The 27,966-nt window shown below is 72.5% G+C and overlaps 1 protein-coding gene across 1 annotated transcript; it reads right to left on the reverse strand.

The window, feature by feature from the left end:
- Positions 1 to 253: 253 nt before the first annotated feature.
- Positions 254 to 27,239, reverse strand: COL7A1 (collagen type VII alpha 1 chain). The gene is made up of 83 exons (XM_062585909.1): positions 27,147 to 27,239; positions 21,825 to 21,915; positions 21,113 to 21,293; positions 20,871 to 21,033; positions 20,700 to 20,793; positions 20,472 to 20,612; positions 20,197 to 20,360; positions 19,982 to 20,111; positions 19,769 to 19,888; positions 18,930 to 19,079; positions 18,438 to 18,557; positions 18,205 to 18,351; positions 17,978 to 18,094; positions 17,741 to 17,890; positions 17,545 to 17,670; positions 17,310 to 17,456; positions 17,114 to 17,239; positions 16,885 to 17,028; positions 16,681 to 16,806; positions 16,458 to 16,604; positions 16,206 to 16,349; positions 15,996 to 16,136; positions 15,767 to 15,903; positions 15,557 to 15,683; positions 15,316 to 15,459; positions 15,039 to 15,202; positions 14,914 to 14,949; positions 14,729 to 14,755; positions 14,592 to 14,636; positions 14,324 to 14,413; positions 14,105 to 14,176; positions 13,734 to 13,769; positions 13,598 to 13,651; positions 13,340 to 13,399; positions 13,132 to 13,236; positions 12,756 to 12,782; positions 12,327 to 12,389; positions 12,123 to 12,182; positions 11,715 to 11,759; positions 11,511 to 11,546; positions 11,160 to 11,195; positions 11,041 to 11,076; positions 10,528 to 10,599; positions 10,366 to 10,425; positions 10,223 to 10,258; positions 9,897 to 9,977; positions 9,634 to 9,669; positions 9,507 to 9,551; positions 9,343 to 9,414; positions 8,912 to 8,956; positions 8,759 to 8,785; positions 8,632 to 8,673; positions 7,943 to 8,023; positions 7,754 to 7,789; positions 7,609 to 7,644; positions 7,450 to 7,530; positions 7,262 to 7,297; positions 6,942 to 7,013; positions 6,712 to 6,756; positions 6,469 to 6,504; positions 6,282 to 6,317; positions 6,060 to 6,164; positions 5,941 to 5,976; positions 5,715 to 5,750; positions 5,163 to 5,198; positions 4,911 to 5,042; positions 4,534 to 4,743; positions 4,419 to 4,454; positions 4,134 to 4,226; positions 4,006 to 4,035; positions 3,721 to 3,765; positions 3,383 to 3,445; positions 3,233 to 3,277; positions 2,527 to 2,601; positions 1,839 to 1,871; positions 1,615 to 1,677; positions 1,483 to 1,518; positions 1,198 to 1,278; positions 1,008 to 1,067; positions 857 to 892; positions 650 to 691; positions 514 to 558; positions 254 to 385 (listed from the first exon to the last, which is right to left on the reverse strand). Exons 1-83 carry the CDS (start codon positions 27,237 to 27,239, stop codon positions 254 to 256), a joined length of 6,807 nt encoding a protein of 2,268 aa, XP_062441893.1.
- Positions 27,240 to 27,966: the final 727 nt, after the last annotated feature.

Consider the following 27,966-nt stretch of genomic DNA (forward strand, 5'->3'; position numbering starts at 1 on the left):
GGCACTGCCCCCCCCCCCACCGAGCTCCCCCAGTGCCTGGGGGACACCCTGCTCCCGCAGGACAAGGGGCACTTACCTTTTCCCCCTTAGCTCCAGATGATCCTTTGGCTCCCTGTGGGGACACCAAGCCACGAGGGAGGTCTGAGCGGCAGGCGGTGGGTGCGTGGGTAGAGGTGCCCACGCGGGGCACACGCGCTCCCACCAGCTCCCCAGCAGAGGCACGGGGCTCCCATGAGGCAGCAGTGACGCTGCTTTACCGCCCGGTGCTTGGAGCCGGAGGACTCCGACCCCGCCAGGCGGCATCAGCCCACCCCGGCATCCCTGCGGGCCTCCTACTCACATCTTCCCCGGGATCTCCAGGCTCCCCAAATCTTCCAGGCTCCCCCTGGCAGAGGGAAAACAAGCAAAAGGCACAGGTGGGTGACGCGCACAGGGGAGCGGACACAGCCGGGCTGTGGGGAGCCCCGCGCTCCTGCAGCTCCTCCCCGCCAGCTGCCCATGGCGGCTCCTCACCTTCTCTCCCTTGGGGCCAGGCAAGCCCCGGTCGCCCTTGGAGCCCTGCCGGAGAGGGAGAGCAGCGTTAGGGGCTGCTTTGCAATGCAGAAGGTGGAGGGATGGTGAGGGGAAGAGACAGAGAGGGCCAACTTACAGGTTCACCCAGCAGGACTCCCTCCATCAGTGCTGGCTCGCCCTGCAGCGACACACGGAGGGTCAGGCACGCCAGCGCCAGGCCCCGCGGCCCCCGGCCCGCCGCGGCATCCCTTCGCAGGGGGAAGGCGCTGCAGCACGTCCCCAGGGCTGGGTGTGGGACCCACCACGCAGCAGCTCCCACCCGCATCGCGCTCCGGCTCCTTACCTTCTCGCCTTTGGCTCCAGGAGGGCCGGTGACAGCCTGGGGCGGAGGGGAGAAAGGCGGCTGGTTAGCAGGGCTGGGACGGGGGTGCTCCCCGGGGCCAGGGTGAGCAGGGGAAGCTCCCGGCTGGTGCCAGCAGGAGCTTTGCACTCACCTGCCCTGGGGCTCCGGCATCCCCTGGCTCTCCCTTGGGGCCCGTAGGTCCCGGCACGCCCTGGCGCAAACAGCACAGCCATCAGCCTCAGCTGCAGCGGGCCCAGCGGGTGCAGCACCCCGGGCTGAGCCCCGCACACCCACTCCTCAGCGTCCCCAGCGCCAGAGGCCGGGGGCATCCCACAACGTACCATCTTCCCGGGCAGCCCCGGCTCACCATCCTGCCCCGGCACGCCGTCTCTCCCTGGCACGCCTGGCTTCCCGCTCTCCCCCTGCAGATGGCAAGAGAGGGGCTGGGGCTGTGCGGCATCGCTGGGGGCAGCAAGCCGCCCCACGGCTGGCGCTCCCGCAGGGCTCCCCGGGGAGCCTGGGCACCCTGTGCCAACGGCAGCCTGGCTTTGCCGCCTGGATCAGGCAGGACACAGGGATGCTGTGGGCAGAGCCAGGACCGGAGGCAGCGGGAAAGGTGCACTCACCACTTGTCCTGGCAGCCCGGGGGCACCCTGCGGGCCCTGCAAGAGAGGCACAACCAGAAGGTGAAACCACAGCCGAGGGAGCAGAAAGAGCCTCTCTCGAGGAGCAGGCTGCCGAGCGCTCCAAAGACCTACCACAAGGCCGGGAGGGCCGGGGGGGCCGGGGAGCCCCATGCTGCCCTGGGGACCGGGCAAGCCCTGCAATGCAAAGAGCCATGTCAGAGGAGAGGCCACGCTGCCCTCGGCGCAGCCAGACCCGGCGGGGCCAGGTGAGGAACAAGGAGTTCCCACGGGAAGGTGCCGGCTGGCTTTGGGGTGCCGATGGGGACGGGGAGCCCCAGGAGGGCGCAGTGACTCACTCGGATGCTGGTGCCAGGCTCCCCTGGATCTCCCTGCAAAGAGAGCACCTGTGTCAGTCCCACCGCCCCGGCCCTTGAGCCCACGGCCATCGCGGTCACAGCCGCATCCCCACAGTGGGTAAGGCCCCTGCCCGCACCAAGGGGCTCCCCAGACCCTGAGCCTCCCAAAACGCTGCAGGGAAACACCATGTACCCCCCACCAAAGAGAGGAAAGAGAGAGTCAGCCCTGCACCAAAGCCTCCCTGTGACCACCACGGTCCTGGCTGCAGGAGCCTGGCCAGGAGACAGGAGGCCAAGCATGTAGCAGCTCATGTCCAGATGGGTTCCCGAACCTCCCCTGGACCTGTGCCTCACACGCGTCCCCCCGGCAGGGCCAGCCCAGCCCCTGGAGCAGCGATGGCCAGCCTGAAGCTCCCCCCCCAGCAATGCTCCGTACAGCCTGCCGCCCTCCGGAGAGGCCCTGACGCCAGCAGGGCGCCGCTTCCCCTCTGCCGCCTCGAACAAGGCGACGACATACCTTCATCCCAGACGGGCCCTGGGTGCCCGGCGGGCCGGCAGTGCCCTGCAGGGAACAAGGTGACGTTACCACCAGGGCAGCTGAACCCCCAGCCCCGTGGGACGGGCAGGGGACGCCGGGACCGTGCGGCATCCCATTGCCCTTTGCCGTGAGATGGCAGCCCCAGCTCACGGTCACCGTGCAGCCCCGGGACGGAGGGCGGATCCTTACCGGAGGTCCTGGGGGGCCCGGGTCTCCCTGGTTGCCCTGAAGAGGTGAAGGATGCAGTCAGTGCAGGGACTGATTTTCCCCACTGCAAGATGTGTCCCCTGGCAGGGGGCGCACCGGACAGCGCTGGCGGCTCTGGTGAGCACCCGTGCGAAGCGGGGGCAAACCCAGTCAGCTCCCAGCAACACGTGCCGAGCCCACCGCGGCGCCGGGGGGCGAGGGTGCAGCCAGGCCAGCGGGCCCTGGTTGTGTGCACACAGGGGGACAGCGGCATGCGGGTGGCACAGACACCTACCGGGCGGCCCAGCACACCGGGGAAACCTGGCAAGCCCTGGAAAGAACCACGGCAAAGCCGGCGGGTTAGCAACACCCCAGCGACCCCCAAAGCAGCCCCGCTCGGCCAGGCCTGGTCTCCCCGCTCCTGCAAGGACGAGCGCAGCACCAGAGCGCTGTACCCCGGACACACGGCCGAGGGGGTACTTACGGCCGGGCCGGGAGGCCCCCTAAAGCCCTGCGGGCCCTGCACGGGAGGGAAGGATATAAAACAGCATGTGAACGCTCTCGCAATGCCGCTGGCGGCGGGTGCGAGACCGCAGGACCCTCCCCGCTGTCCCCCTGCAGCCCGTTCCCACGCCGCGCTGCCTGCCCCACAGGCGCCAGCCCCACTCACCGGCTTCCCGTCGAGGCCGGCCAGCCCTCTCTCTCCCGGGAGGCCCTAGAGCGAGAAGACAGGGCCAGGGCCAGGGCCAGGGCCAGGGCCAGGGTCAGGGCCGGGACAGGGGTCTGGCAGCGGGGGGGGGGGCGGGCGTGCCGTACTCACCGGGAAGCCGTCTCTGCCCTTCTCGCCCGGCTCTCCTCGCTCACCCCGCGGCCCGGCTTCGCCCTGCGTCGGGGAGAGGTGCCTGGCTGCAGGAGCTGCGCTAGACACAGCGACGTTCCCACGCGGCCCAGGGCTTCCCAGCCTGCTCCGCAATCCCGCCCGCGCCCAACGAGAGGTGCCCCAGCGCCCCAGGCCCCCACCATGCCCGGGGCGGTCGCAGCCGTCAGAGACCGGGAGAGGAGAGCAGAGAGCCGGCGCCGAGCCCGGAAAGGGAGCACGTGGGAGCGAGAGAGCAGCAGAGAGATGGAGAAGCCACGAGAGACTTACTACACGCAGACCTTATCTCCTTTGGCTCCGCGCTCGCCCTCGGCGCCCGGCTCGCCCTGCGGGGAGGAGAAGCGAGACATCGTCAACGCCGTGCTCCCGCCGTGCCGTGGCTCCGGACACCGTCCTCACTGCGCCCCGCGGCTCTCGGCCCAGCTCATCGCTTCGCCCCTGCCGTCCCGGGCGCAGGGGCCAGTGCCGGATGCATGGCTCCGGGACGGCACGCCAGGACCAGGCAGCGCTCATCCATCACCCTCACTGCCCTGGCCCCACGATTTCCTTCTCCCCGGCACACGCACCTTGGCTCCCTTGGGTCCGGCAGGGCCACGCTCACCCGGGAAGCCCATGAGGCTGCCCTCTGCCACGTCCGCCTGCAGGCACAGCACGGTCAGGGTGGACACGGCTATCCACCGCCGGAGGCACGAGCAGGGCCGCGTGCCCCCGGGGACAGTTCCCAGCAGTATGCACCACCTACCTTGGGCCCTGGGGGCCCTGAAGGCCCCGGCAAACCGTCTCTGCCCTGGTGACAAGACAAGCATTTGGAGCATCAGAGGGATGGAGGGGCACAGCGGAGCGGGGCTGCCCCTGGCTCACCCACAGCAGCGTCCCCACGCCCCACGGAGAGCTCTGTCCCTCCGAGGGCTGCGCGGCTGCCAGCCCAGCCAGCGGCGCGGCGGGGGCCCGGGAGGGCCACGTCCCCGGCCCGGCTCACCTGCTCGCCGCGGTCGCCCTTCTCGCCTCGCTCGCCCTGGGGAAACAACGTGGTGCCCGTCACAGCGAGCCCAGGTGGGCAGGGGGCCCCCGACCCTCGCCCCGCCGGCACTCACCTTCTCGCCGGGCCTCCCGGCCTCCCCCAGCTCCCCGGCCCGGCCCGGCACCCCGGGGATCCCCGGTTTGCCGGGCTCTCCTGGCTGGCCAGGCGGCCCCTCGGGGCCCCGTTCGCCCACGGCACGGCCCATGGGGCCCTGGGGGCCGGGGGCACCTTGATCCCCCTTGTCACCTTTGGGTCCTCGCTCGCCGGGGAAGCCTATGGAGCCCTGCAAAACACAGCACTGCTGCCAGAGCCGGGCCGCAGGGCAGGCGCCCCAAAACCCCAGGGCAGGACGGAGGCACCGGCAGGGCCGGGGCAGCCCCGGGAAGGCAGGCGGCTCCCAAGGGCGCCCGAGTCTCCGAGCCGGCTGCACTGCACCCGGCTGTCGCTCACCTCTCTGCCTGGCAGCCCTCTCTCCCCCGGCTCCCCTCTGCTGCCCTTCTGGCCCCGCAGGCGTTCGGACACAGGCAGGAACGCATCTGAGCTCCCATCGTAGGCACCCGTGAGCTCCTTGAGGGAGGAAACCTGGGAGGGAGAAAGAGCCACCAGTGAGGGAGGTCATCCCGCCACCTCCCAGCCCCACGACCCGTGTCCCTCCTCCGGCCCCTGGCCCCTGAGCGGGGCCCCAGGCCGCTGGCTACGTACCTTGACGCCAAGGGCTTCCAGGCTACGTTCAATGTTCTGCAATGCAGGGACATTAAAAATGAGGCCAGTGCCAGCCGGCTCACATTATCAGGGGTCTGGAGGCTTCACTCCCCCAGGGATAATGTCCCAACCTCGCCGACCTCCCAGGGTAGGAGCTTTATTTGGAGGTCGGGCAGGCCAGCGGGGAACTTACCACTGCTGTCCCAGGCTCACCGCGTGCTCCGGGGTTGCCTGGTCGCCCCTAGGTTTGCAGAGCAAGAGGGAATGAGAAGACCTACAATGGCACTGATGCTGCCCTCAGTAGGTTTCAGAGTCAATGCTGCAGTGAGAAGCACCAAGTGGGGCTCCCTGGAGCCTGCCCTTCAGTCCTGTCCACAAGTCTGTGGGTGACAGAGCTGGGCAGGGCATCACGGAGCAGCCTTGAACCACAGCTCCGGCACAGTGGGGCACAGAGGCCCTGCGCTCACTTTTGAGAGCTGCCTAGGGCATGGGCAGTGATCCCCACCACCCCAGGGTGCCCTCAGCTTGCCATGCTCCGTGCTGGGTACTCACCGGCTCCCCTCTGGATCCAGGCTCCCCTGGGTCTCCCTGAAATACAGCATAGGTGTTGGGGGGGCAGCAGGAATGGGCTGCCCAGTGCCGGCTCTGGTGAAAGTCTGGCCCACCCGCTGGGGAAACGGAGCCCCTTGGGATGGCCCAAGCACTCGCCCCCTCTGGCACGGGGACCCCCGAGCCTTCACCCTGGAGGGCTCAGGGGTGGGCTGGGAAAGTCACCTACCTTTGGTCCAGCAATGCCGGGAAGGCCTGGCGAACCCTGGAAGATGCAGAGGGGACATGATGGCACCCAGCACCGCACACACGGGGCACTGCTCTAAGGGAGCCATGGGGACTACGCACCTGGCCTGGGGGTCCAAGCTGCCCTGGGACGCCGGGGAGGCCGGGGGCGCCGGGGGGGCCTGGCATGCCGCTGTCCCCTTGCTCACCCTTGGCACCACTGCGGCCCTGTCAGGAGAGAGAAACATCACCGTGGGTGGCTTGCACCATCCCAGCAGGGCACACGTGCCCCACCAGCTCCCACTGCCCACGAGGCAGGGATCTCCCCTCCACTGCCGCACTCACATCTCTGCCAGGGGCACCAGCATCACCTTTTTCTCCCTAAGAAGAGAAGAAAGAGGAGTTAAAAGGATTCTTTTCCCATCAGCATGCCCCTGGAAGGTGCTCCCTGGCGAGGAGGTGCTCCAAACAAGATCCTGGGCCAGCAGGTGCTACCAGGCGCAGTAGGACCAGTTGGAGCTCTGCACCTTACCTTCCTCCCATCTTCTCCTGGCGTCCCATCTTCCCCCTGGAAAGGCAAGCCCAGGGTCGGTGCCCAGCTCCCAGCAGCCACAGGCTGGTCCTGATGCCCCGGCGTGGGGCCTGCGCAGGACAGGGCTGGTGCTGCAGGCTCTGAGCACAGCAAGCCCTTTGCCACGCGCCTCCCGTGACCAGGGCCGAGGATTTAACCGCGGATCTGCGGTTGCTGGTCCCCAGCCCCACAGCTCCTACTCACGTTCTTGCCATTGAGGCCTGGTTTGCCATCATCACCGGGTTTGCCCTGGAAAGATCGTGGCAGTGAGAGAGCAGCCAGTGCCCGGCCCCCCCAGCACGCCCTGGCACGGACAGCCGGGGTCCCTGGGGCAGGAGCACGGGGCAAGCCGGGCAGAAGGAGCCGGCTGGGAACGGCCGGAGAGGAGACGGGGCAGGAGGTAGCCCCAAGTGCCTCAAGTGGCAGGTACTTACAGGGAGGCCAGGCGGCCCCGGGGGGCCAACGGGGCCAGGCAGGCCCTGCTCCCCCCGCAGCCCGGGCAGTCCCTGCAGGAAGAGGGGAGGAGGGGAGGCAGGGCCTCGCTTGGGCACCCAGTGGCAGGGTGCCCACCTCCCGTGGCCGGCTTGGGGACAGCGCCCCAGGGACAGTGGCACTCTCTGCCTGGGATGAGGGATGCTCCCGGCATCCCACCCCAGACCAAGGAGCACAGGGTCGGGATGCTTAGCCAGAGCTGGCAGTGCCACAAGCCCCCGCAGGGGCGCCACCCCAACCCGCACTCCCAGGGGGTACTTACATCCCGGCCGGGGTCCCCCTGCTTCCCGGCGTCGCCCTGCAGAGAAGGACATAAGGGCAGGGACTCGCAAGGTCATCCTGTCTTCAAGGGCCGCCTGCGAGACGTCGCCAGCCGACGTGGAGGGCAGCAGGCCCTGGGGAGCGTATTGGAGGCACGGGCGCCCCCAGGGACCCCCCTCCCCAGCTCACCCTCTGCCCGGCGGGGCCTGGCGGCCCAGGTTTGCCTTCCAGCCCATTGCGGCCGTCTAGCCCCGGTGGGCCACGGTCACCCTGCAAGAGAGGGGCATGAGGGTTGCGGTGTGCGGGGAGGGACAGGGCACCGCGGGGCTGCCCCCAGCCCCCCTGTACCTTCTCTCCTGGCAGGCCTCGGTCCCCGGGGTCACCCTGCAGGGTGGGAAGGGAAGTGAGCAAGTGTGCTGCCCCCCAGCAGGGGCCGAGCGGGGCACAGACCCCCCGCTCCGCCCCCCACAGGGAAGGGAACGGGGGGACTCACCCGCACACCAGAGGGGCCCCGGGGGCCCTCGATGCCCTGCAAGAGAAAGAGCCACGCTCAGCGCCAGCGCTCGGGGAAGACGAAGGGAGCCGGCAGCAGCCTGCCCAGGTGCCCGTCCCGCACGCCACGGGCTCTGCCGAAGAGCATCGCCCATCTTGTCACCTCCCACAGCGGCACGCAGAGACCTACCCTCTCTCCGGGCAGGCCAGGGGAGCCAGCTTCGCCTTTGGCGCCCTTCGCGCCATCCTCGCCGGGGTCCCCAGGCTCTCCCTGCCGGGGAAGCGCAGCGCGCTTAGAAGGTATTGCCCAGTGGCTGGTGAAACAGGGTCGCCCCCACGAGCACCTGGCCATAAGCCTTGCACCAAGCAAGCCTCACGCCAAGCATCTCTCCTGTTACAGCACACAGGTTAACAGCAAAAGCTGGCGTATGTGGGCACGGGCTGAAAAACCGGCGTCCCTGGACTCAGCACAGCTCCCTGATGCTACTGATCAAAGAAATGCAACCCAGCGAGCCACGTGAAGATGACAAAGAGGAAAAGCAGCACAGCTGAGCAAGGAACAGCCGAGCGCCAGCCATGGCCTGGGACCGGGACACCCTCCAGCACCCTACGGAGCACAGCCATAGTGCAGCCGAAACCGCCTCGAGCCTCCAGCGCCTTGCAATAAGACACCTCCTCTCTAGCACACTACCCCTGCGAAGCTGGGCTGCGCATCAGCTCCATGTGGCTAGGGACTGTTTCGAGTGGGAAGCAGTTTGCACACCAGGACCTCAGCAGCACCCCCTTGGGCAGCCAGAGCCCGGTCAGGGGACCACAGTGGCCCACCCTACCACCACAGTTGCAGGGGACCCACTCATTCCTCCTGGGGCTGTCCATTACCTTCTCGCCCTTTTCTCCCACTCCCCCAAGGCCCCCATCAACCTGCGAGGCAGAGAAGGACAGTTAGACTCCACAGGGCGGGGCACTGGCCCACCAGCAGGGAAAGGGGAACTGGGGCAGAGCTTACAGTACGTCCTGGGGGTCCAGGAGGCCCCTGTGAGAAGGAGAGAGAGAAGAGAGTTAGCAGGACCCGGTGCAAACCCTGGGAGGACAAGGCCCTGGGAGGTAACAAAGGGACGGGCAGGTGGCCCCACGTCCATCCCGGCCAAGCGCCACTCACCGGCTCCCCGCGGTCACCCTTGCTGCCTTGTGCTCCAGGGCTGCCCTGCAGGAGAGAAGGGATGGGGTGAAGGCAGGAGGGGAGGGAGGACTTAGGGGTAGTGAGTGTCCATGGAGTGGTGGTGCCTATAGGATGGTGGGTGCCTACAGAGTGGTAATGCCCATGGGGTGGTGATGCCCACAGGACAGTGGGTGCCCACGGGGCAGTGATGTCCATACAACAGTGATAACTATGGGGTAGTGATGTCCACAGAAGGGTGGGGGCCCATGGGATGTCGATACACATGCAACAGTGGGAGCTCATGGGATGGTGATGCCCATGGGACAGCGGGAGCTCATGGGATGGTGATGCCCATAGAAAAGTGGGTGCCCATGGGATGATGATGTCCATGGGGAAGTGGGTGCCAGCGGCACATGAGAGGCGGTACTCACGTTTCTGCCTTCAGGACCTGGGTCCCCTGGGTCACCCTTCTCTCCAGGAGGGCCGCGGTATCCGGGGAGGCCCTGGGCCATGGGGCAGAGGGAGCACGTGCATTACTGTGAGCCAGCCCTAAGGCTACCGGACCCTAACCTGTCCCCCCAGCCCCAGCACTTACCCGAGGGCCCCGGTCTCCAGGTTTGCCAGGCAAGCCCACTTCACCCTGGGGGAGAGAGGAGGTGAGTATGGCCGGAGGAATCAGAGGGGGTGAAGCAGGTGGGGCAGGAAAAGGAGTTCTCACTCACCGGGGTGCCTTCATCTCCCTTCTCTCCTCGCTCTCCCTGTAGTGCAGATCAGCAGGCACCATCCAGGGCAGTGGGAAAAAGAAAAGCCCAAGTCACCGGTGTCCCCTCTGCTTCATGAGCACTGCTCTCCACTGAGCATACACATGCCCTCGCAGGGACATCCACCCTCCCGGGGGACGTTGCAGCAGCAGTGCCCCACGGCCCCTCCGTGGGGAAGCGGTGGCACCCCAGGGCCCACCACCTGCCCACTTGCCCCACGCTACCTCCTTCCCACGCGGGCCGATCTGCCCCGGCGAGCCTGCTCGTCCCGGCTCGCCCTTCTCACCAGGCTCCCCTGGGTCACCCTAGACAAGAGGGGAAAAGGCGGGGGCGAGTGAGAGCTGCAGCAGGGCGACCACACAGGCACTGGCACCGGTGCAGGAGGGACAGACGTCCCCCTGTGCAGCGCCTGGCACAGGAAGAGGAGGCTCAGCATGGCCCATCCTCTCCCCGGAGCAGCACCCTGCACACAGCACAGGCCGGAGGGAACAGCCCCCGCGGAACGGACGGACGGACAGTGGAGGAGCGACGCCTCCCACGATGCTGTTACCTTTGGGCCGCTCCTGCCAGTGAGGCCGACGATACCCTAGGGGTCGGAGAGGGAGGACACGGGTTATCGGGGACCCCAACGTTGGGAAAAGGCATGGGGATGCCAGCCAGCACCCCGGCCCCACGCTCTCACCCCAGACTCACCCGGTCGCCCTGCTCGCCTTTGGGGCCAGCTGGGCCCGGGATGCTCAGGCCAGGGGCACCCTAGGCACAAGGAGACGCAGGTTGGCGCAGCAGGAGGGACCCCGCAGCCAGCCCAGCCCCCGGGCAGGCTGCGCCCTGGGGCCAGCCCCAGGCAATACTCACGGGGGCTCCTTTATCTCCTGCGTTGCCCTTGTGGCCAGGGGGCCCCTCTGCTCCCGAAAAGCCTCTGTCACCCTGCAGTAGACGAAATGGCCCCATTAGCCCACCCCCCCCCCACCACTGCGCTCCCCTCCTTCCCCATCCCGCAGCGGGGCAGGGGATGGCTGGGCAGTGCCCACCACCGCTCTGGCACTGCGGCCTGTCCAGGAGCTGCCCCGTGCAGTGCCCCTTGCCCAGGTTGCAGCACCCAGCAGCTCCCCCATGCCGTCTGCGCCCACGGAGGTGCCAGCAGCAGGCAGCACCAGCAGGCACGGCACGGCTGCGGTTACCTTCTCTCCTTTGACGCCAGCTGTGCTGGAGGCCTGGGGGGAAGCAGAGGGGACACAGTGCTGCGCGCAGCTCCCTGCCCGTTGGCCCCCACGGCCCCCAGGGAGGCACCTATCCCCCATCTAGTCCATCAGGAGTTGGGGGGTGCAGGTAGACCCCCCACACACACCCTAGGCAGGCATCACTTACCGGCTTGCCGGGTTCGCCAGGTGCTCCTGGATCGCCCTGTGGGAGAGACGGGTGTCAGCACCAGCCCCCTTTCCGGCAGCCCCCAGCAGCCCAGCCAGACCCCCCCTCTTCTTCCTCACCTTCTCCCCTCGTGGGCCAGCTGGTCCAGGGGCTCCCTGTTGTGGAGAGAAGAGACACCCCTCAGAGAGCCAGCAGTGCCCGGCCCCAGAGGGGGGACCCTCACCAAGGCCACCGCGCCCCTCAGGCACCAGCCCCTCTCCAAGGTGCCTTCCAGGACACTGAAGCTGGCATCACCGACAGCCAGACTCACCTCTCTGCCTGACAGCCCCGGGCGCCCCGGGGACCCCACTTCGCCCTGCGAGAGGAGAGGAAGAGGAAGGCATCAGAGGCGTCACCTTGCCCCATGCCAGGGACGGCTGGTCCTAGAGATGGCAAGGGAGGGCAAGTGCCCCCCCAGCCCAGCCACCTACCTTCTCGCCCTCGGGGCCTGGCGCACCACGGTCTCCCTGCGGAACGAAGCAGAGGAGCGTTGTGGAGATCCCTTTGCATCAAGGAAAGGAGGGATGCAGGCACTGCGCCCCCAGCTCCCATCCTGGCTCCCCAGTCCCCTCCAGGCTTGTGGGGACCCACAGATGCTGTCCGAGGGGCACAGTCCCCCTCCAGCAACGCCTCACCTTCTCGCCCATCTCTCCCAGCTCACCCGGCGGCCCACGGTCTCCCTGGCATGGGAGGAAGGACGGGTCAGAGGCTGGCAGGACCCACGCACTGCAGAGGGTGGTCCAGCTGGCCACCACGGGTCCCAGCATGGTACCGAGACCCCTGCGCTCTCCTTCGCCCCATCGACTGGGGCATCGCTTCAGCTGCTCCTGGTACTCACCTTCCTTCCCTGCTCCCCTGGCGGTCCCCGAGGGCCCTAGAAAGCAGGGCAAAGATGTCACCTCTGTCACAGCCCTGCCATCGGTGCATTTTGGGGTCTGGCCAAGGAGGCAAACGCCCAGGCTGGCCGGAGCAGGAGCGATCCCATGGTCCCCTCACTGAGTGTCCCGGTTTCCGCCGGCCTTACCTCATCTCAGGAAACTCACCCGAACCCCCGGGTCCCCTGGGCGGCCGGGTGGCCCTGGGAAACCTTCTTCGCCGTCACCCTGGGGAGACGGAAAGCTGAGGCTGTGCTCACGACATGGGGGACGCGTGGCTCTGACAGAGAGCTGAGCAGGGCTCTGACGCCCCAGGCAGCCAGGACTGAGCCTAGTACAGGGCAGGGGAATGAGGCCCTGCTACCCTCTCACCTTGTCCCCCTTCGGTCCGGGGGGGCCGGCAGGGCCCCGGGGCCCGGGGTCCCCAGGCAGGCCCTGCAAGAGAGGGGCTTGGTGAGGGGCACGGCTCAGCCCTCAGGGACGCACACTGCCCATGGTCTCGCTCCCCCTATTCCCTCCCCGCTGGCTTTGGTGCCAGACTCACCGGGGTGCCAGGCTCTCCTTGTGGCGCTGCCCCATCGATCAGTCCAGGGGGACCCTATAGAGACAAGGGTTAGTTCCACCACCCTGCTTGGCTCTCTGTGAGGGTGCTGCAAGCTGCCCACTGGTGGGACAGTACCTGCATCCAGCAGGGGCTGCAGTGTCCTCAGGCATCCACGGGACATGTTGCGGAGTGCCCCATATCTACAACACCCCCACCCAAGTAGGGCAGAGGAGCCAGGGCAACATGGAGCCACTTACCCTCTCTCCACGGTCACCCTTCTCCCCCTACAAGGGCAAAAAACAGGGTGAGGGCTGGTCTGCACTCTGCCTGTGCCCCTCTATCCCCTGCTGCAATGGGGGGGGGGGGTGTCACGCAGAACTGAGTCCATCAACAGTGGCATCAGGGCAACTGCACGTTGCCAGCACTAGGAACAGCTCCATGTGTGCACGTATGCACGTGAGCACAGTCTGCTGGTGGCACATGCAGGGGACAGCCACGAGCAGCGGGCAAAGTGAAAAAGCAGTTGCACGGGGCCAGGAGCATGGTGCGGGGAGCAAGTGCTGAGCTGCTGTCTGTCTGTCCACCCATCTGTGCATCCCCTGGCTGTCCCTGTGCAGCGCTGGGGGGACATACCTTCACAGACTCTCCTGGGGGGCCCATGGGTCCAGCTGGCCCAGGAGGGCCAGGATCTCCAAATGGTCCCCGGGGTCCGGGGCTGCCGGGGAGGCCAGGGCTGCCCTGGGGGATGAGAGATGCTCCATCAGCTCAGGACGTGGCAGAGGCCAGGGGATGCTGGCAGAGGGTCCTGCACCCGCCCCGGCATTGCCACCGCTATACGTACCGGCGTGCCTGGCTCCCCTTTCCGTCCCTGCGCTCCGTCCATGATCACCCTGGGCTCTCCCTACACAAGGGGAAAAAGTCAGCGTCCCCATGCACCCCACTGAGTGCTCGGGAGAGGGCAGTAGCCCCTTATGCCACTGCGAGGCCAGGGGCTGAGCCAGGAGGTGGGGAGGCCCTGGGGAGGCCCCGGGAAGACCCCAGGGCAGACACTGAGTGCTGGGAGGCCCAGGAGGCCGAGGAGCACCCAGTGGCAACCTACCGGCTCGCCCTTCTCCCCCTTCGGGCCAGAAAGTCCTGTCGGCCCCCGTGGCCCCTGAGAAACAAAAGGCGAGAGTGAGCAGAGAGGTGACAGCGAGGGAGCGGGGCGGAGCGGGGAGGGGTGGTGCCATACTTACAGGATCCCCTCGGGGGCCAGGGATGCCCTGGTTGCCCTGCAAGACACAGCCCAAGGGGTGAGAGCACGTCCTGCACGCGTGAGTGCCTGTCCGTGCCAGCCAGGGAGCGGGGACAGGACAGGATGGGGCTAGGGGCTCCAGCCCAGCGCGGGGGGACGAGCCAAACCCGCCCAGCACGCTGGGCCTGGGGGTTGCAGTTTGGGGGCAGCCCTGACCCTGTTGGCCACAGAGAGTCCTGGTGCAGGGCAGGGGTGGGCAGGGGGAGCAGGCAGAGGAGGCAGGGCAAAGGAAAGAGCCTGTTGACGGGGGGCCGCGTGGGGCTGGGTGGGGGCTGTGCAACGAGCACAAACCGGGGGGACACCCGCACTCACCGGCTGGCCAGGGGGTCCGGGGTTCCCGGGGCGCCCAGGGCTTCCTGGCGCCCCGTCAGCTCCTGGGAATCCCTGGGGAGAGAGGAGTGTGACGGTGCAGCCCCCGGCGCCACGCTCTCCCAGACAACCTCCCCCTCCTGGGCTGGGAGACACGCAGGAGGGAGGCGCGGCCCCCACGCCGAGGAACCCCCTGGGTGGCTGTGGGTCGCAGGCACTCACCCTGTCGCCCTTGCTTGGCTGCTCGACGACCTCTCCCGGGGCGCCCGGTGGTCCTGCGGGTCCCGGAGGGCCAGGCAGCCCGTGGCGGCCCTGGGGTGGACAGAGGGGAGGACGGGCTTGGTGGCAGGCGGTGACCAGCAGCGAGGGCAGGCTGAGGGCTGCGCGGGTCCCTGCCCCAGCCCCCTCCCGCCGGCGGGACACGGGGCGCCGGGACCACTGCAGTGCTCATCTTCCCCTCTCCCCCACATCCCCCCACACATGACGTTACCGGCTCTCCAGGGGGACCTGGTGGCCCCACACGTCCTTGTGGCCCCTACAGACAGAGTCAGAGGTTAGCAACCATCTAGGGTTGGCATCAGCGAGGTTGAGCAGAGACAAGTCCCCCAGGGCCACCAAAACACTCACCACCTGGCCAGGGTCCCCCTTCTCACCCTGCAACAAGATGGGGCAGGTGGTTATGGGGCTGCCTCGCGGGGCACCGGCCCCTCTGCCAGCCCCAGCCCCAGCCTCCACCTCCCCACCATGCCATGCCACACCACGCCACGCTGCTCCCTCCAGCCAGCCCCACGCGCGGCGCCAGCACTGCTCACCCTGGGGCACTGCACGGCGCAGGGCTCCGGCTCCGGCTGCGGAGGCAAGGGGAGGCCGTATGAGCACACCCGCCGCCACGGGGCTGCGCCCCCCGCCCAGCCCCCCCCGGCGCCCCAGCCCTTACCCTGCCCATGGAAATGATGGTGCAGAGGTCGTCGGTGAGCTCGCCCTCCAGCTCCTCCAGCGCATCGCCGGCGTGGAAGACGTACCGCGGGTCCTCGCCGGTGACCACGCGGCGCAGCTGCTCCCGGTCCGCCCCCTCCAAGCCCACCGCCAGCACCCGGACCCCTGCGCCGGGAGCACCCTCAGCGCCCCGGGGGCACCCGGGCTGGAGCAGCCATGCTGGGGGCGGCCGGCCGGGCCGGACCGAGCTGCCTGCCCCGTGCCCCCGCCTCACTCACCCGCCGCCTTGACGTCCCTGGCCGCGGCGATGGCGTCGTCCGCCGAGGGGCCGTCCGCCAGCACCACCAGCACGGCCGGCACACCGGGCCGGCGCCCCGCGCCGGGGCTCAGCAGGTACCTCCCGGCGAAGGTGATGGCAGCCCCTGGTAAAGAAATTATAAAAGAAAAAGAAGTGGGGAGCGGCGGGGGTGGGGGGCGGCGCCCGGCCCGGCTGCGCCCCCGGCCCGCGCGGGCCCTCACCGATGGCGTTGCCGCTGGGCTCCTCGTAGCGCAGGGCGCGGATCTGCTCCAGCACGGTGCCCAGGTCGCTGGAGCGGTTCAGCAGGATCCAGGGCAGGCTGCGGTAGCTGTACACGGCCAGGGCCACCTGCAACAGCGACCGGGGAGGCCGGTGGGCGCCGCCGCCTGCCCGGCGGCCCGGGGGGGCCCCGCGGTGCCGCCTCCGCCTACCTGGGTGCCGTCGGGGCCCAGGCGGCCCAGGGCGGACACGACGTTGGAGAGGAGGCCGCGGACGGCGTCGGCGCCGTAGGCGCTGTCCCGCGTGCCGTGCACCAGGAAGACGACGTCGCCGCGGGCGTCCCCGCACACTGCGCGGGGCGGGGGGCGGCGGGGTGAGGCGCCGGCGGGCCCCGCGGCGGTGCCCCGGGCGGGCGGGCGGCCCACCGCGGCCCCGCGCTACCTGTGCGCTGGCTGACGGAGGTCTCGGCGCCCGGCGCGCTCCCGAAAAGCGGGCGGATGGTGAAGGTGTAGCGGCGGCCCAGGCGCAGCCCGGGCACCCGCTGGGAGGTGGCGGCGGCGGGCAGCGTCCGGCGCACCTCGCCTCCGTCTGCCGGCGACCGGGGCGGGGGGGAGAGTCAGCGGCGGGGCGGGGGCGGCGCGGGGGGCTCACCGCCGCCGCGGCCCCCGCGCCTACCTCCGGGGAGCCTCCAGGAGAGGACGTAGCCGGAGGCACCGGGCACCGGTGTCCAGGCGAGCGTCACCGAGTCTCTCCGGGCCTCCGCCACGCGGAGGCCGGCGACGCGGCTCGAGGCGGCTGTGGGGCAGAGGGGCAGGCATGAGGGGCTGCCGGCGGCGGGGGGGTGGGGAGGGGACGATGGTGGTCGCCAGCGGGCCGGCCGGCCGCCCGCGCCGCGGCACCCACGCGTGGCGACGACGATGGAGACAGGCTCGCCCTCGCGGTTGCCGACGAGCGCGGTGACCTTCACGGTGTAGGAGGCGCCTCCCTGCAGGCCGGGGATGTCCACGGAGTCGGCGTCGCCGGGGACCAGCCGGCTGCTCTCGGAGCCCCCTGACAGGGAGCGCGGCGTGAGCCCCGCCGCCGCCGCCGCCCCCGCGCCCCTGGCCGCCCCCCGGCCCCGCCGTACCGTCGCGCCGGCTCCACACCACGCGGTAGGCAGTGGCTCCCGGCACACCGACCCAGGCGACGCGGGCGACGTCGCCGCCGGACGACAGCACCTCCAGCCGCGACACCGTCCCCACCTGCTCGGGCGCTGCGGCGGGGCGGACGGGCGGCGTCACCGCGGCCGCCCCACGGCCGCCCCACGGCCGCCGCCACCCCCCCGCCTCACCTGTGCGGCCCACGGCGGTGGCGGGGCGGCTTTCCCGGCCGTCGGCCATGGCGGAGACGCCGACGGCGTAGAGGGTGCCGGGGCGCAGCCCCTCGATGGTGAAGGCGGTGGGGTCGGCGGGCAGCAGGCGGGACTGCTCCGGCCCTAGGAGGCACGGCCGGCGGTGGGCAGGGCCGGGGGGGCCGGGGGGCCGCGCGGCCCCGCGCCCCGCTCGCCCCGCCGCGCTCACCGTCGCCGGCGCGCCACGTCAGCCGGTAGCCCCCGGCGCCCGGCGGCCCCCTCCAGGTGACCCGCAGCTGCCCGGCGCCGGCCTCCGTCACCTGCAGCTCCGAGACGCTGCCCACCGCGGGCGACCCTGCGGCGCGGGGACGTCAGCGCGGGGCCCGCCAGCGCCACCGCCGCCGCCGCGGTGCCGCACGACTCACCGAGGCGGACGCTGAGGGCGGCGGCGGGGCCCTCCCGGCCGCCAGCCAGGGCCGAGACGCGCACGGCGTAGGCGACGCCTTCCCGCAGGTCGCCCAGCTCCAGCAGGGTCTGGGTGCCGGGCACCCGCCGCGTCCTCTCCGTGCCGTCTGCGGGGAGCGAGGCGGCGGGCGGGGGGCTCGGCGGCGGCCGCCCCCCGCGCCGCCCCCCGCCCCGGCCCCGCGCCCGCCCGCTCACCCTGCGTGTTGCGCACCGTCACTTTGTACTCGGCGGCGCCCGGGACGCCCGTCCAGCCCAGCCGGGCCCTCCGGCCGCTGTCCTCCAGGAGCCGCAGGTCGGAGACGGCGCCCGGCGGCTCCGCGCCTGCGGGAGCGGCGGTGAGCCCCGCGCTGGCGGGGGCGGCCCGGCCGGCGGGCACCCGCTGCCCACTCACCCGTCTGGAAGGTGGTGACGGGGGTGGCCACCTCGCCGCCGTCGTAGAGCGTGTAGAGGGTGATGCGGTACTCGGTGCCCGGCTGCAGCCCCGTCAGCTGGTAGGTGCTGACGCTGCTGGGGAGGGACGCGGTCCGGGGCGGCTCAGGTCCTGCAGAGAGGCGCCGTCACCCCGGGCTCCCGGCCGCCCGCCCGCCGGGCGCGGGCCGCGCCGCCGCCTTGGGCGGCCCGAGCCCACCTGTGGCTCTCTTCCACTCCAGGCGGTAGCCGCGGGCCTCGCGGATGGCCGTCCAGAGCACCTGGATGGACGTGGGGCCCAGGATGTTGGTCCTCAGGCTCTGCTCCGCGCCCGCCTCTGCCGAAGGGACCGCAGGCACCGTGGGCTGGGTGGCCCCGCGCCCACAGGCGACACGACACTCTCTGCCTTCGCCCCCCCCGGCAAAGCCCCGCGGCCCGGGCACCCACCTGTCCTGCGCCTCACCGAGGCCGCGGGTCCCTCCAGCTGCCCGAAGAGCGGGGCCACCGTCACCAGGTAATCGGTGCCGGGCTGCAGCCCGCCCAGCGCGTGCGACGTCCGGCCGGCGTCCAGCTCCACCTTGTGCACCTCCTGGCCTGCGAGAGCCCCCGCAGCCCCGCTCAGCCGGGGGGAGGGGGTCCCGGGCCGGCGGCGGCGCAGGGGACGCCGGGCGGGCACCTACCTGCCAGGGCAGCCCAGGAGAGGCGGTAGCCGGTGGCGCCGCTGACGGGCGCCCAGGCCAGCAGCATGCCGTGCGCGGAGACGTTGTGCGCGGCGAGGCGCTGCAGGCCCTCGGGGCGCTCTGCGGGCCACACGCGGCCGTGGGCGGCGGCGCCCGCGCAGCCCTCCGCCGCCGCCCCAGCGCGCCCCGGGCCCCCCGGCCGCCAAAGAGAGCCTTCGCCGGGGTTTCGGGCCTCGGAGCTGCAGCCCGGAGGCCTCGTTCCCAGCACGCGCCTCCCAGCGACGTTCGTAACCGCCCCTCCGGCACGGAAACCGCCCCCCCGCCAAGGGCCGGGGAGCCCATTAAAAACAACAAAATCGGAGGGGCCCCCACGGGCCCCCGCTGCTCGGCGCCATCCGGGGCGAGGGCGCCCCGCGGCCGCCCGTCCCGGGGGCTGCGGCGCCGCGGAGGGGCGCCCCGCACCGGGGCACCGGCGGGTGCGCGGCTGCTTACGTGTCCGGGCGGAGAGGGTGGCCGGGGCGGCGGGGCGCTGGGCGTAGTGGGGACGCAGCGTCACCACGTACTCGGTGTCGGGGCGCAGGTCGCCGAGGGTGGCCGACAGCGCGCTGGCGCCCAGGCTCTTCTCCTCCGCCCGGGCCGCTCCTGGGGGGCCGCGCAGGGGTCCGGCTCGGGCTGGGGCTCGGCAGGGAAGGGGTGGCCGCGGGAGCGCCGGGCGGCGCCCGGGGAGCGCGGGGAGAGGCCGGGACGGCCGCCAGGGCACCGGCGCCCGCGGCGCCCCGGGCCAGGGAGCGCCCGCCAGGTGCGGCCGCGCAGCCCCAGCGCCGGCCCGGGGGCGCAGGCGGGGAGGGGGTCTGCGCCCACCCCACCTCCACCCGCCGGGGGGGGGGGGGACGTGCACGCACATGCACGCGCATGCACAAGCCTGCACGCCGAGCCCTCGGGCTGGGCCCGGCGTGAGCACGCCTGCACGCACACCCGCGTGCCGAGCACCCAGACACACGCCCCGAGCCTTCGGGCGAGGGCGCTCCCAGGCGCGCGGCAAACCCTCCGGCTGCCAGCGGGCGCGCGGGAGCCGTGCCGGCGCAAAAGGCGCGCCGAGCCGCTGCGTGTGCGTGCACGCGCCGCGCACGCGTGCCGCCCCCGCGCACAGCCCCTCCGCACACGCGGGCACGCGCGCCAGCCAGCCCGCGAGCACGGGGCTGCGAACGCACGCACGCGTGTGTGCACGCATGCGGTACGGCCCCCCCGCGTGTGCGTCTCTGCCCCCCACCCGCTGCGCACGCGCAGCCCGGCGCCGAGTGCTCCCGCGGCCCCCCCCCGGCCCCCCTCACCTTGCGCCTGGTAGCTGAGCAGGTAGCCCTGGGGGGGCTCGGGGCCAGGCTGCCAGGCCAGGCGGAGGAAGGTGGGTCCCGTCTCCAGCAGGCGCAAGTCCCGCACGCCGGCGCCGCTCGCTGCGGAGGCAGGGCGAGCGCGTTGGGGAAGCGAGCGCCCGCCGCGCTCCCGCCGGCCTCCCCGACCCGGCCGCCGCGCGCGGGGCTACTCACCGGTGCGCGCCCGGCCCGACGCGGACTCGCCGGCGCCGCCGGCATACTGGGCGGTGACAGTGACCAGGTACTCCGTGCCGGGGCGCAGCCCCCGCAGCACCGCGCTCGTCTCCCGGGGGCCCAGGCTCACCTGGGCGGCACCGCGTCAGCCCTGCGGCCACCCCGCGCCGGGGCGGCTGCGGCGGAGGGGACGCGCGTGCCCGGGCGGCGCTCACCTCCCGCCGCTCGGCCTCGAGCGGCTGCCCCTGGCCCGCGAGCGGCGCGTGCCGCACCGCGTAGCCGGTGACGGGGCCGCCGGCCGCCGTCCAGCGGATCCGCAGCAGGTCGGCGCCGCGCTCCACGAACTGCAGGTCGGCGGGGCCGGCGTGCCGCGGCTCGCCTGCGGGGGACGAGCGGGGCCGTGGGTCGCGGCCGGCCGGGCCGGGGCGCCCGGGGGGGGCCGGCGGGGAGGGCAGCGCGGCGGCACGCTCACCTGCCGGGCGCAGGGCACCTCCGGCGACGGCGCACACGCGGCGCGCCATCAGCGGCACCAGCGAGCCGAGGATCTTGAAGTCGTTGACGTAGAAGAAGAAGGAGTCGGCGGGCGCCGAGGCCACGCGCAGCAGCTCCCCGCGGTCGGCGTTCTTGACGCCTGCCGGGGACGGGGCGGCGCGTGAGGCCAGCGCCGGGCGGCCCGCCCCCGCCGCCGCGGCGCCCGGCCTGCGGAGCCGCCGCTCACCCACGGCGAAGACCTTGACGCCCTGGCTCTTGAGCCGCGCCGCCGGCCGCTCGGCGTCGTCCTGGGACTTGCCGTCCGTGATGAGGATGCAGATCTGCGGGGCCGGGCGAGGGCCGTGAGAGCCGGCCCGGCGCCCCCCGCGCCCCCCGCCCCCCGCCCCGCCGGGCCCACCTGGGGCACGCCGGGCCGGCGCTGCTCCGCGGGCCCGAAGAGGTGGTCGGCGACGTAGCGGAGGCCGGCGCCGGTGCGCGTGTTGCCGCCCTTGTAGCCGAGCTGCTGGATGGCCCTCCTGACACCCGTGCCGTTGGCGTGCTGGGAGAAGGCGAACTCCACCCTGGGGCGCGCGCAGCGCCGCGTCACCGCTGGGGCCGCCGGCAGCCCCCGCGGCGCCCCGTCCCCTCCGCCGGGCTCACCGCGGCTCGTCGCTGTACTGCGCCGCGGCGAACCGCACCGCCTTCTCGCCCACCACGTGCACGAACGGCCGCACCAGGTCCTCCATGAAGGCGCGGACGACGCGGAAGTTGTTCCTGCCGATGCTGGACGAGCCGTCCACCAGGAACGCGATGTCGGCCGCGTACACGTCGACGCAGACCTCTGCGGGGCGGCGACGGCGCTCAGGGCTCCCGCAGCCGGGCGGCCCCCGGCGCCGGCCCCGAGCCGCCGGCACCCCAGACCTCGGCTGCGTTTTGGCCAGATCAGGCCCTTGCAGCTGCTACGGCCCTCCCGAAAAGCACCCCAGGGTGCCCCGGGGCACCGCGCTGCAGGGCCCCAGCCCAGCTGCTTGCACGCGTGGAGGCGGGTGCCCCCCTCTTGCAGGGCTCCCCATGACCCCACCCAAAGTTTGGGGTGTTACGCAGGGAAGCAAACCCCCCCTCCCAGGTGGAGAGAAACCCCAAACTGGGGTCACCCGCCCCCCCAGGCCTGAGAACGGCAGAGGGGGCAAACTCATGACACCTACAGGCCAGGAGCCACAGTGCCACGGCCTGAGCCTGCAGAGGGGACGCTGCGGCCCCACGCAGGGGGCGGCAAACCAGGCGGCCGACGCTCCCCGCGCCCCAGCCGCGGGCCCCGGGCCCCTCGCAGCCCGGCCGAGGCACGCCGCGGGCCCCGGGGCTCGGCGCCCACCTTGGCTCCTCTTCTGCGCAGCGACGGCCGGGGGCCGCAGGAGCGCCTGGAGCGCCGCGAGGAGCAGGAGCCGGCCGCTCATCGTGCAGACCTGCGGGACAGCGGGGAGAGACGCTGCGGCCCCCCGGGGGGGCGGCGGGGGCCCGGGGGGCTCCTGGCCCAGGGCGGGCGGGAGCGGGGAGCCGAGCCAGCCGGGCGGCGGGAGCAGCCCCCCGGCACGGGCAGGCCGGGGCGCTCGGGCGGCGCGAGCCGGGCACGGCGGCGTGCGCCCGCCGCCACGCGTGCCGCCGCCTGGCCCCGCTCCAGCCGGCCGCCTGCCTCCGGCGCGGGAAGCCTGGCGCGCGGGGGGCCCCCAGGCCTGCCCGGCCCCCAGCAAGGGGGACGCGTCCCCACGGAGGTGGCGCAGTGGCGGGCAGCCAGGGTGGGAGGCAGCTGCCGGCCGGCACCCACACCCTGCTCCTTCCTGCGCGTGGTGGGGGGCACCGGCGCCCTGGGGCCAGCTCCTCACCCGCACCTCCGGCACCCGGGCCAGGCTGGCACTGGCGTGATGAGCACGTGTGGTCTCAGCCCGAGCAGAACGCAAGCAAAGTGAAACGGGACAGGAGAGACGAACAGCTACCCCAGCACCGGCGGGAAACCAAAGACGCCAGAACCGCGCGGCCAGCAGCTGACGCCAGCTCAGCTCACGCACCGGGCCAGCGTGGGAAATCCCGGCAGCGACCCCGCGGGGCTCTCTCCCTTCCTCCTCTGCCTCCTCCTCTCTTCCCCAGCCCGGCTGCAGCACCCCAGCCTCAGCCCCGTCCCCGATCCTGCCTAATGCAACCCGCAGCACCCCAGCCTCTTCCTCATCCCCACCCCAATATGTAACCCACGGTGTCTCAGCACCATCCTTGTCCCCATCCCAATGCAACCCATGGTATCCCAGCACCGTCCCCATCCTCATCCCAGTGCAACCTGCAGTGTCCCAGCAACGTCCCCGTCCCCATCCCAACGCAACCGCTGTGTCCCAGCCCCATCCCCATTCCCTGTGCAACCCGCGGTGCCCCAGCACCGTCCCCATCCCAATGCAACCCCCTGCGTCCCAGCCCCATCCCCGTCCCAGTGCAGCCCGCGGTGCCCCAGCCCCGGCCCCAGCCCCACGCAACCCCCAGCCCCGCGGCGGGCTCCCCGTGACAGCCCCCCCCCCCGGGGCTGCCCGAGCCCGGGGGCGGCGCGGGGGTCTCGGACTCACCTGCCCGCCGCGGCGGGGCGCTCGGGCCGGGCCGGGCCGAGTCGGGCGCAGGCGGCGGGGCGGCGCGGCACGGAGCGGCGCGGCACGGAGCGGCGCGGCCCCGGCGCTCCCGCCCCCTTTAAGCGGGGCGGCCCGGAGCGCGGTGCCGCCGGGGGGGCGAGCGCCGCCCCGCCGCGGTGCCGCAGGGAGGGCGGGGGCAGGCGCGGGGCTGCGGAGGAGGGGGGGGTCTCGCCGCGTCCCGTCCCCGCAGCCCGCAAAGCGCCGCATCCGGCGCTGCTGCCCCACCGCGGCGCAGGTCCTGCCCCCTGCGCCCGCAGCTCTGGGGCGCAGCACCTAACGCGGGCGCCCCACGGGCCCCACGCTGCGCCCCGCTCCCACGCGGGCCCCCGGCACTGCCGCGGCCCCGTGGCCAGGTCTGGGCGCACGGAGCCCCCGGGGCCGGCCCCGCGGCCCCTCTCCCACATTGCCCCGCCACAGGCCACCAGCCCAGCAGGAGGGAGCGCCAGGAGCCACTGGTGCCACCAGGTGCCGTGCCCAGGAGCCGGGCTAGCGGGGCCCGGCAGCCCCTCGCCATGCCTGCGGCCGTACCCGGGGGGAAGCAGATCCCCGGGAAGGCTTTCCACGGGGCTTGCGGCAGCCACCGCAGCGCAGAGCTGAGGAGGCCCCGGTTAGCCGCGCGGCAGCTTCCCTTTCGACACCTCTCTGTTCCCGGGGACGGTGAGCAGCTCCCGGACCGGGAGCCGGCCACGCGCACCCACCGAACCCACGTGGAGGTGTCCCCGAGGACCTCTGCCCGGCCAGAGGGATCCCAGTCCCGCCGTCCCATGCCACCAGCCTGCCGCCAGCCTCGACCCCGGAGCACGCGGGCTGCTTCCTGGCGGCACTGCGGCAGCCCAGCTCCCCGCGCTCCCACCACGCTGCAGGCCACCGCCGCGGCTTCTCACCTGCCACCAAAGACCTGCGCCCCGGTGCAGCGCGGGGACACGCCAGCGCCGGCGGCGGGGCTCCCTGCAACCCCGCTGCGGACACCACGTCCTGGCTGTGCGGGAAGGCGAGGCGCGGAGGAGCCGGGCTGGCCCCAAAGACAGAGCAACGCGTGGGAAAACTGCCTGCGTCGGGACTGCAGCTCTCGAGGAGGCTCGACGGAGGGGACCCCGCCACAGCTGGCCCCGCACCCAGCACCTCTGGTGGCAGCGGGGACCCCACGGCACCTGGGGGGCACCTCTGCGGCATGCTGCAGCCAGCACACAGCCCTAGGGTGCTCCCCTGCCTCTCGGGGGCCCCCGGGGCAAGCCCCATCCCAGGAGGCTGCGCCCCGCTCCGGGCGGGCGCCCGGCGGGCCCTGCGCCCCTGCATACCTGCACCCGCGCAGCGCCGTGCAGCACCGCCAGCCCGGGGGGGCGGCGGACCCATCCGGGGGCATCTTCCCGCAGGCAGCGAGGGGGCCGAGCCCGGGGCTGCCGGGGGCCCGGGGCCACCTCAGGGCCACCTGCCGCCCAGCAAAGATGCTCCAGGGCTGGCTGCAGGCAACTTTCCCAGGCACACGCTGTTCCCGAGCAGGGGAGGGGCGGCTGAGCCCCTGCTCCTCTTAAAGGCGCCGCGAGTAGCGCATCCCCTCCTAGTCGTTAGCCCTCTCTTCGTTAGGCCCCAGCCCTGGCCCCCGAACCTGGCCTGCCGGCTCCGGAGCTCGCGTGGCCGTGGGTTTCTCCGCACCCGGCCCAGCTCCACGGGTCCGGCCCCAGATGCGGTGTCCTCCGGTCAGGACCCTCCCCGAGCCCTCCTCCCGCCTGAGCTCGCTTAATGAAGGCAGGGCGGCCTGTCCCAATTAGACAAGGGGCTTCGTTAAAGAGGGAGCGGAGGGGGCTGCCAAGGGCTCGGCGGCTGGCCCAGGGCCCAGAGCTGGCTGAGCAGTGGGGCCGCGGGCGGCTGGGGTCTCCCCTCGCCAACGGGGGCAGAGCCGGCGGCGCGGGGTCCACAGGTGAAGGCGCCAGGCAGGAGGCAGCGCGCGGAGCCGTGCCCGGCTCTGCCTCGGCCCCGAGCAACGCGGCCATCCCTGTGCGGCGTGGCACGGCACGGCTCCCCGCGGGAACTAGTGGGGGGAGACCCCGAAGCCGGGGTGCCCGTGGCGAGGCTCGGGGTGCCCCCGCGTTCCAGCATGACGAAGGAATCCGCGGCCCCGGGAGCGCACCAGGTGCGCGTGACTCACGGGGCCGCCCCGCGCCGTGGCACGCCGGGCCGCGCCGGGGAGCAACTCGAGCACCCCGCGCCCCAGCCCCGCAGCCTCCCCCTTCTCCCTGCTCCCCGCCTCCCTCCGCGCTGCCTCCCTGTGCAGCCGCAGCCCGGGCCGCGCTCGCCTCCGGCAACGTCCTGGAGAGCCGGCGGCCCCATCCCGAGTCTCGCGGGCTCGCGTCCAGGTCCCTGTTGTGCAATCCCCAAGCCAGGCCTGGGATTCCCCTGCTCCCGTCCAGGTCTGCGCCCAGGGGAGTGCTTTGACTCATCCCCGGCGCTGCTGGGGCCAAGAACCGCCCCGCGCCCTGCACCCCAGTGGGCCCCGAGCGCTGCCGCCGGGCAGCACGCGGGAAGGCGAGGAAGTCCACGGGAGCAGCGCCGCAGCCAGGCTCTGCTCCCGGCTGAGCGGCGGCGGGGAGAGGCCGGGGACGGCGGTCCTGCCAGCGGCCGCGCAGATGCCCGCGCCGGGCGCAGGGGAGCAGAGGGCGAGTCGTGCCGCCTGGCGAACGCGGGTGCACGGCTGCACTGGTGCTGTGGGGAGCTCCCGGCTGGGAACAGAAAGCAGAAGGGGCTGCAGCCCCCACGCAGTCACGAGCTGGCTAGTTCTCAGCCAGGTCCAGCCAAATCCAGGCACCCGTGGCAGCCCCACGGCCCGGACGGCGAAAGAGGGGCTCTGCCCTCGGCGGAGGTGCGGGAGCAGGGGGCTCAGGGCCGGCAGGCGAGGGGGGTCCCCGGGAGGGAGCTGGCGCTGCAAGCCGGGGAAGCGCGGGGAGGAGGAGCCAGCCGGAGCGGGAAGCTCGCCCGCCGCGGGGGCTGGTCGGGACACGCTCCAGGAATGTCTCCCAGCACCAGCCACCGCCGCGCGCCACCCGAGGCGCCCGCCCCACCGCCGGCCCCGCGGCCACCGCCGGCCGGCTCCGGGAGCGGGCGCTGCAGCCGGGGGCCGGCGCGGCACGGGCTGCTGTTTGGTCCGGCCAGACCAGGCAGCCCTTATCCTCTCGGGAAAGGCTCGGTGAGGGAGGGGAAAGCCGGGCACCGCTCCGCGGTCCCGCCAGAGCCAGTGGCGGTTGCGGAGCCTGGGAAGGGAGGACGGATGCAGGCGAGCTCTGCAGGGCTCGTCCCCGCGAGGGCTGGGACGGGGACGAAGGCCGCGCAGCTGCCGGGGGCCGGGCGCAGCAGCCCCGCGCGCAAGCGGCCGCGGCGACCACCCACACGGCCTGGCTCATCCCGCAGGAATCCGGCTTGTCAACAGCGCGGGGCCGCGGGCTGTCCCCCCCCCCCGCCGGGACCGCGGCAGGCAGTGGGCTCTGCGCACGCCAGCGCTCGGCTCGCCCGGCGCGCGCGGCTACGGCAGCGCTTACAGCTCCCGGAGGGAAACTCCTGCCTCCTCCTAGCAAAAGGCGGATTTCCAGCCTCGGGGGCACTTCCGCCGGGCGCCAGCTCCCGGGCAGCAGCGGGGTTTGCAGGCACCAGCGGGGTTTGCAGGCACCAGGCGCTGCTGGGCTCGGGGCGATTTTGTGGGAGCAGGGAGACGCGGGGAACCCCCACGGCACGCCAGCGGGGCCGGGCGGAGCGGAGGGAGCGCTTCCCCCCCGAGGCGCCCGCAGGAAGGAAGAGGCGAACGAAAGCCGAGGAGGTGGAGAGACGCGGCACGCGCTCGCTCGGGGCTTGTGCAGGCCGGGCCGCGACGCGCGGAGCGTGACGCGACACGCCGAGCGGCCGAGCCAGGCGGCGCCCGCCGGCGCCAAGCCCGGCACGCGGCCGCGCGCAGCCCGGGGCGCCCCGGCGTCGCGGCCGGTGCAGCGCCCCGGCCCGGCGCTGGGACGCAGCGGGGAGCGGTGGCAGCAGGGAGGGCGCGGTACCTGGACCGCCGAGGTGCCGCGTCTCGGGGCACCTCGAGCGCCGGCCAGCAGGGAGGACGCCGCGGGCAGGACCCAGGCGGCTGCTGCTGCCATCGGGGCAGCGTACAGCGCCCGCAGCCTCCCCCAGCCCCAGCTCCGGGCCCGACGGGGCTCCTGGAAGAAGAGCGGCTTGCTGACGGAGCAGGGGGCGGGTTGCCCACCACCACCTTCCCGGGAGCTTCGCAGCTACCGAAGCCGGCAGCGCCTCCGCACCCCCTGACGGCCCGCTGGAGGGGGCACGGGGCCGCAAAGCCGGCACAGCTTCGGCCGCTGCAGCCCTCCCGCCCCCGGCCGGGCCGCGTCCCCCGAGCCGGCAGCGCCCCGTGTGCTGCCCTGCAGCCAGGCCCCCAGGCGCTGCTCCGCTGCCTCTCTCCAAGTCATTCGCCGCCCAGGCGAGGGAAACGAGGGCTCCCTGGCTCTCCGCACGCCACGCAGGCTGGCTGCAGGCTGCCGCAGCTGCAGGAGCCCCCGCGGGCCCTCGGCAGGGAGGGGAGAATCCCCGCTGAGCGGCCGGAGCACAAAGCAGCGCGGCAGGGGAGGACAGCCGGCGAGGGGAGCCGGTGCCGGCCCAGAGGCGCCCGGCAGCCGCTCGCCGGGCAGGGAGGACAAGTGGCAACAGGGCAGCGAGAAAGCCTGGGAAGCTGGAGTCATTCCCGGGATGCTGCCAGCTGCGCGGCAAGACCCAGCTCCTTGCTGAGGTTTAGTGCCACTTTAGGGGACTCGGAGCATTTGTCTGCCACCCAGCCCAGACGACAACAGCCAGCGCTTCTCCAGCGCAGCG

Source organism: Rhea pennata, chromosome 12 (genome assembly GCF_028389875.1).
Source record: "Rhea pennata isolate bPtePen1 chromosome 12, bPtePen1.pri, whole genome shotgun sequence".
Classification (NCBI taxonomy): Eukaryota; Metazoa; Chordata; class Aves; order Rheiformes; family Rheidae; genus Rhea; species Rhea pennata.

What these genes read in the sequence shown, in the direction of transcription:
- COL7A1 (XM_062585909.1), bottom strand. Translation starts at nt 27,239, where the DNA reads ATGGCAGCAGCAGCCGCCTGGGTCCTGCCCGCGGCGTCCTCCCTGCTG. An exon ending in CACCCTCTCCGCCCGGACAC is followed by an intron (nt 18,558 to 18,929) that starts GTAAGCAGCCGC and finishes TGTGGCCCGCAG; the next exon opens with AGCGCCCCGAGGGCCTGCAG. An exon ending in CAGGTCCTGAAGGCAGAAAC is followed by an intron (nt 8,957 to 9,342) that starts GTGAGTACCGCC and finishes TCTCTCCTGCAG; the next exon opens with GGCAGCCCTGGAGCACAAGG.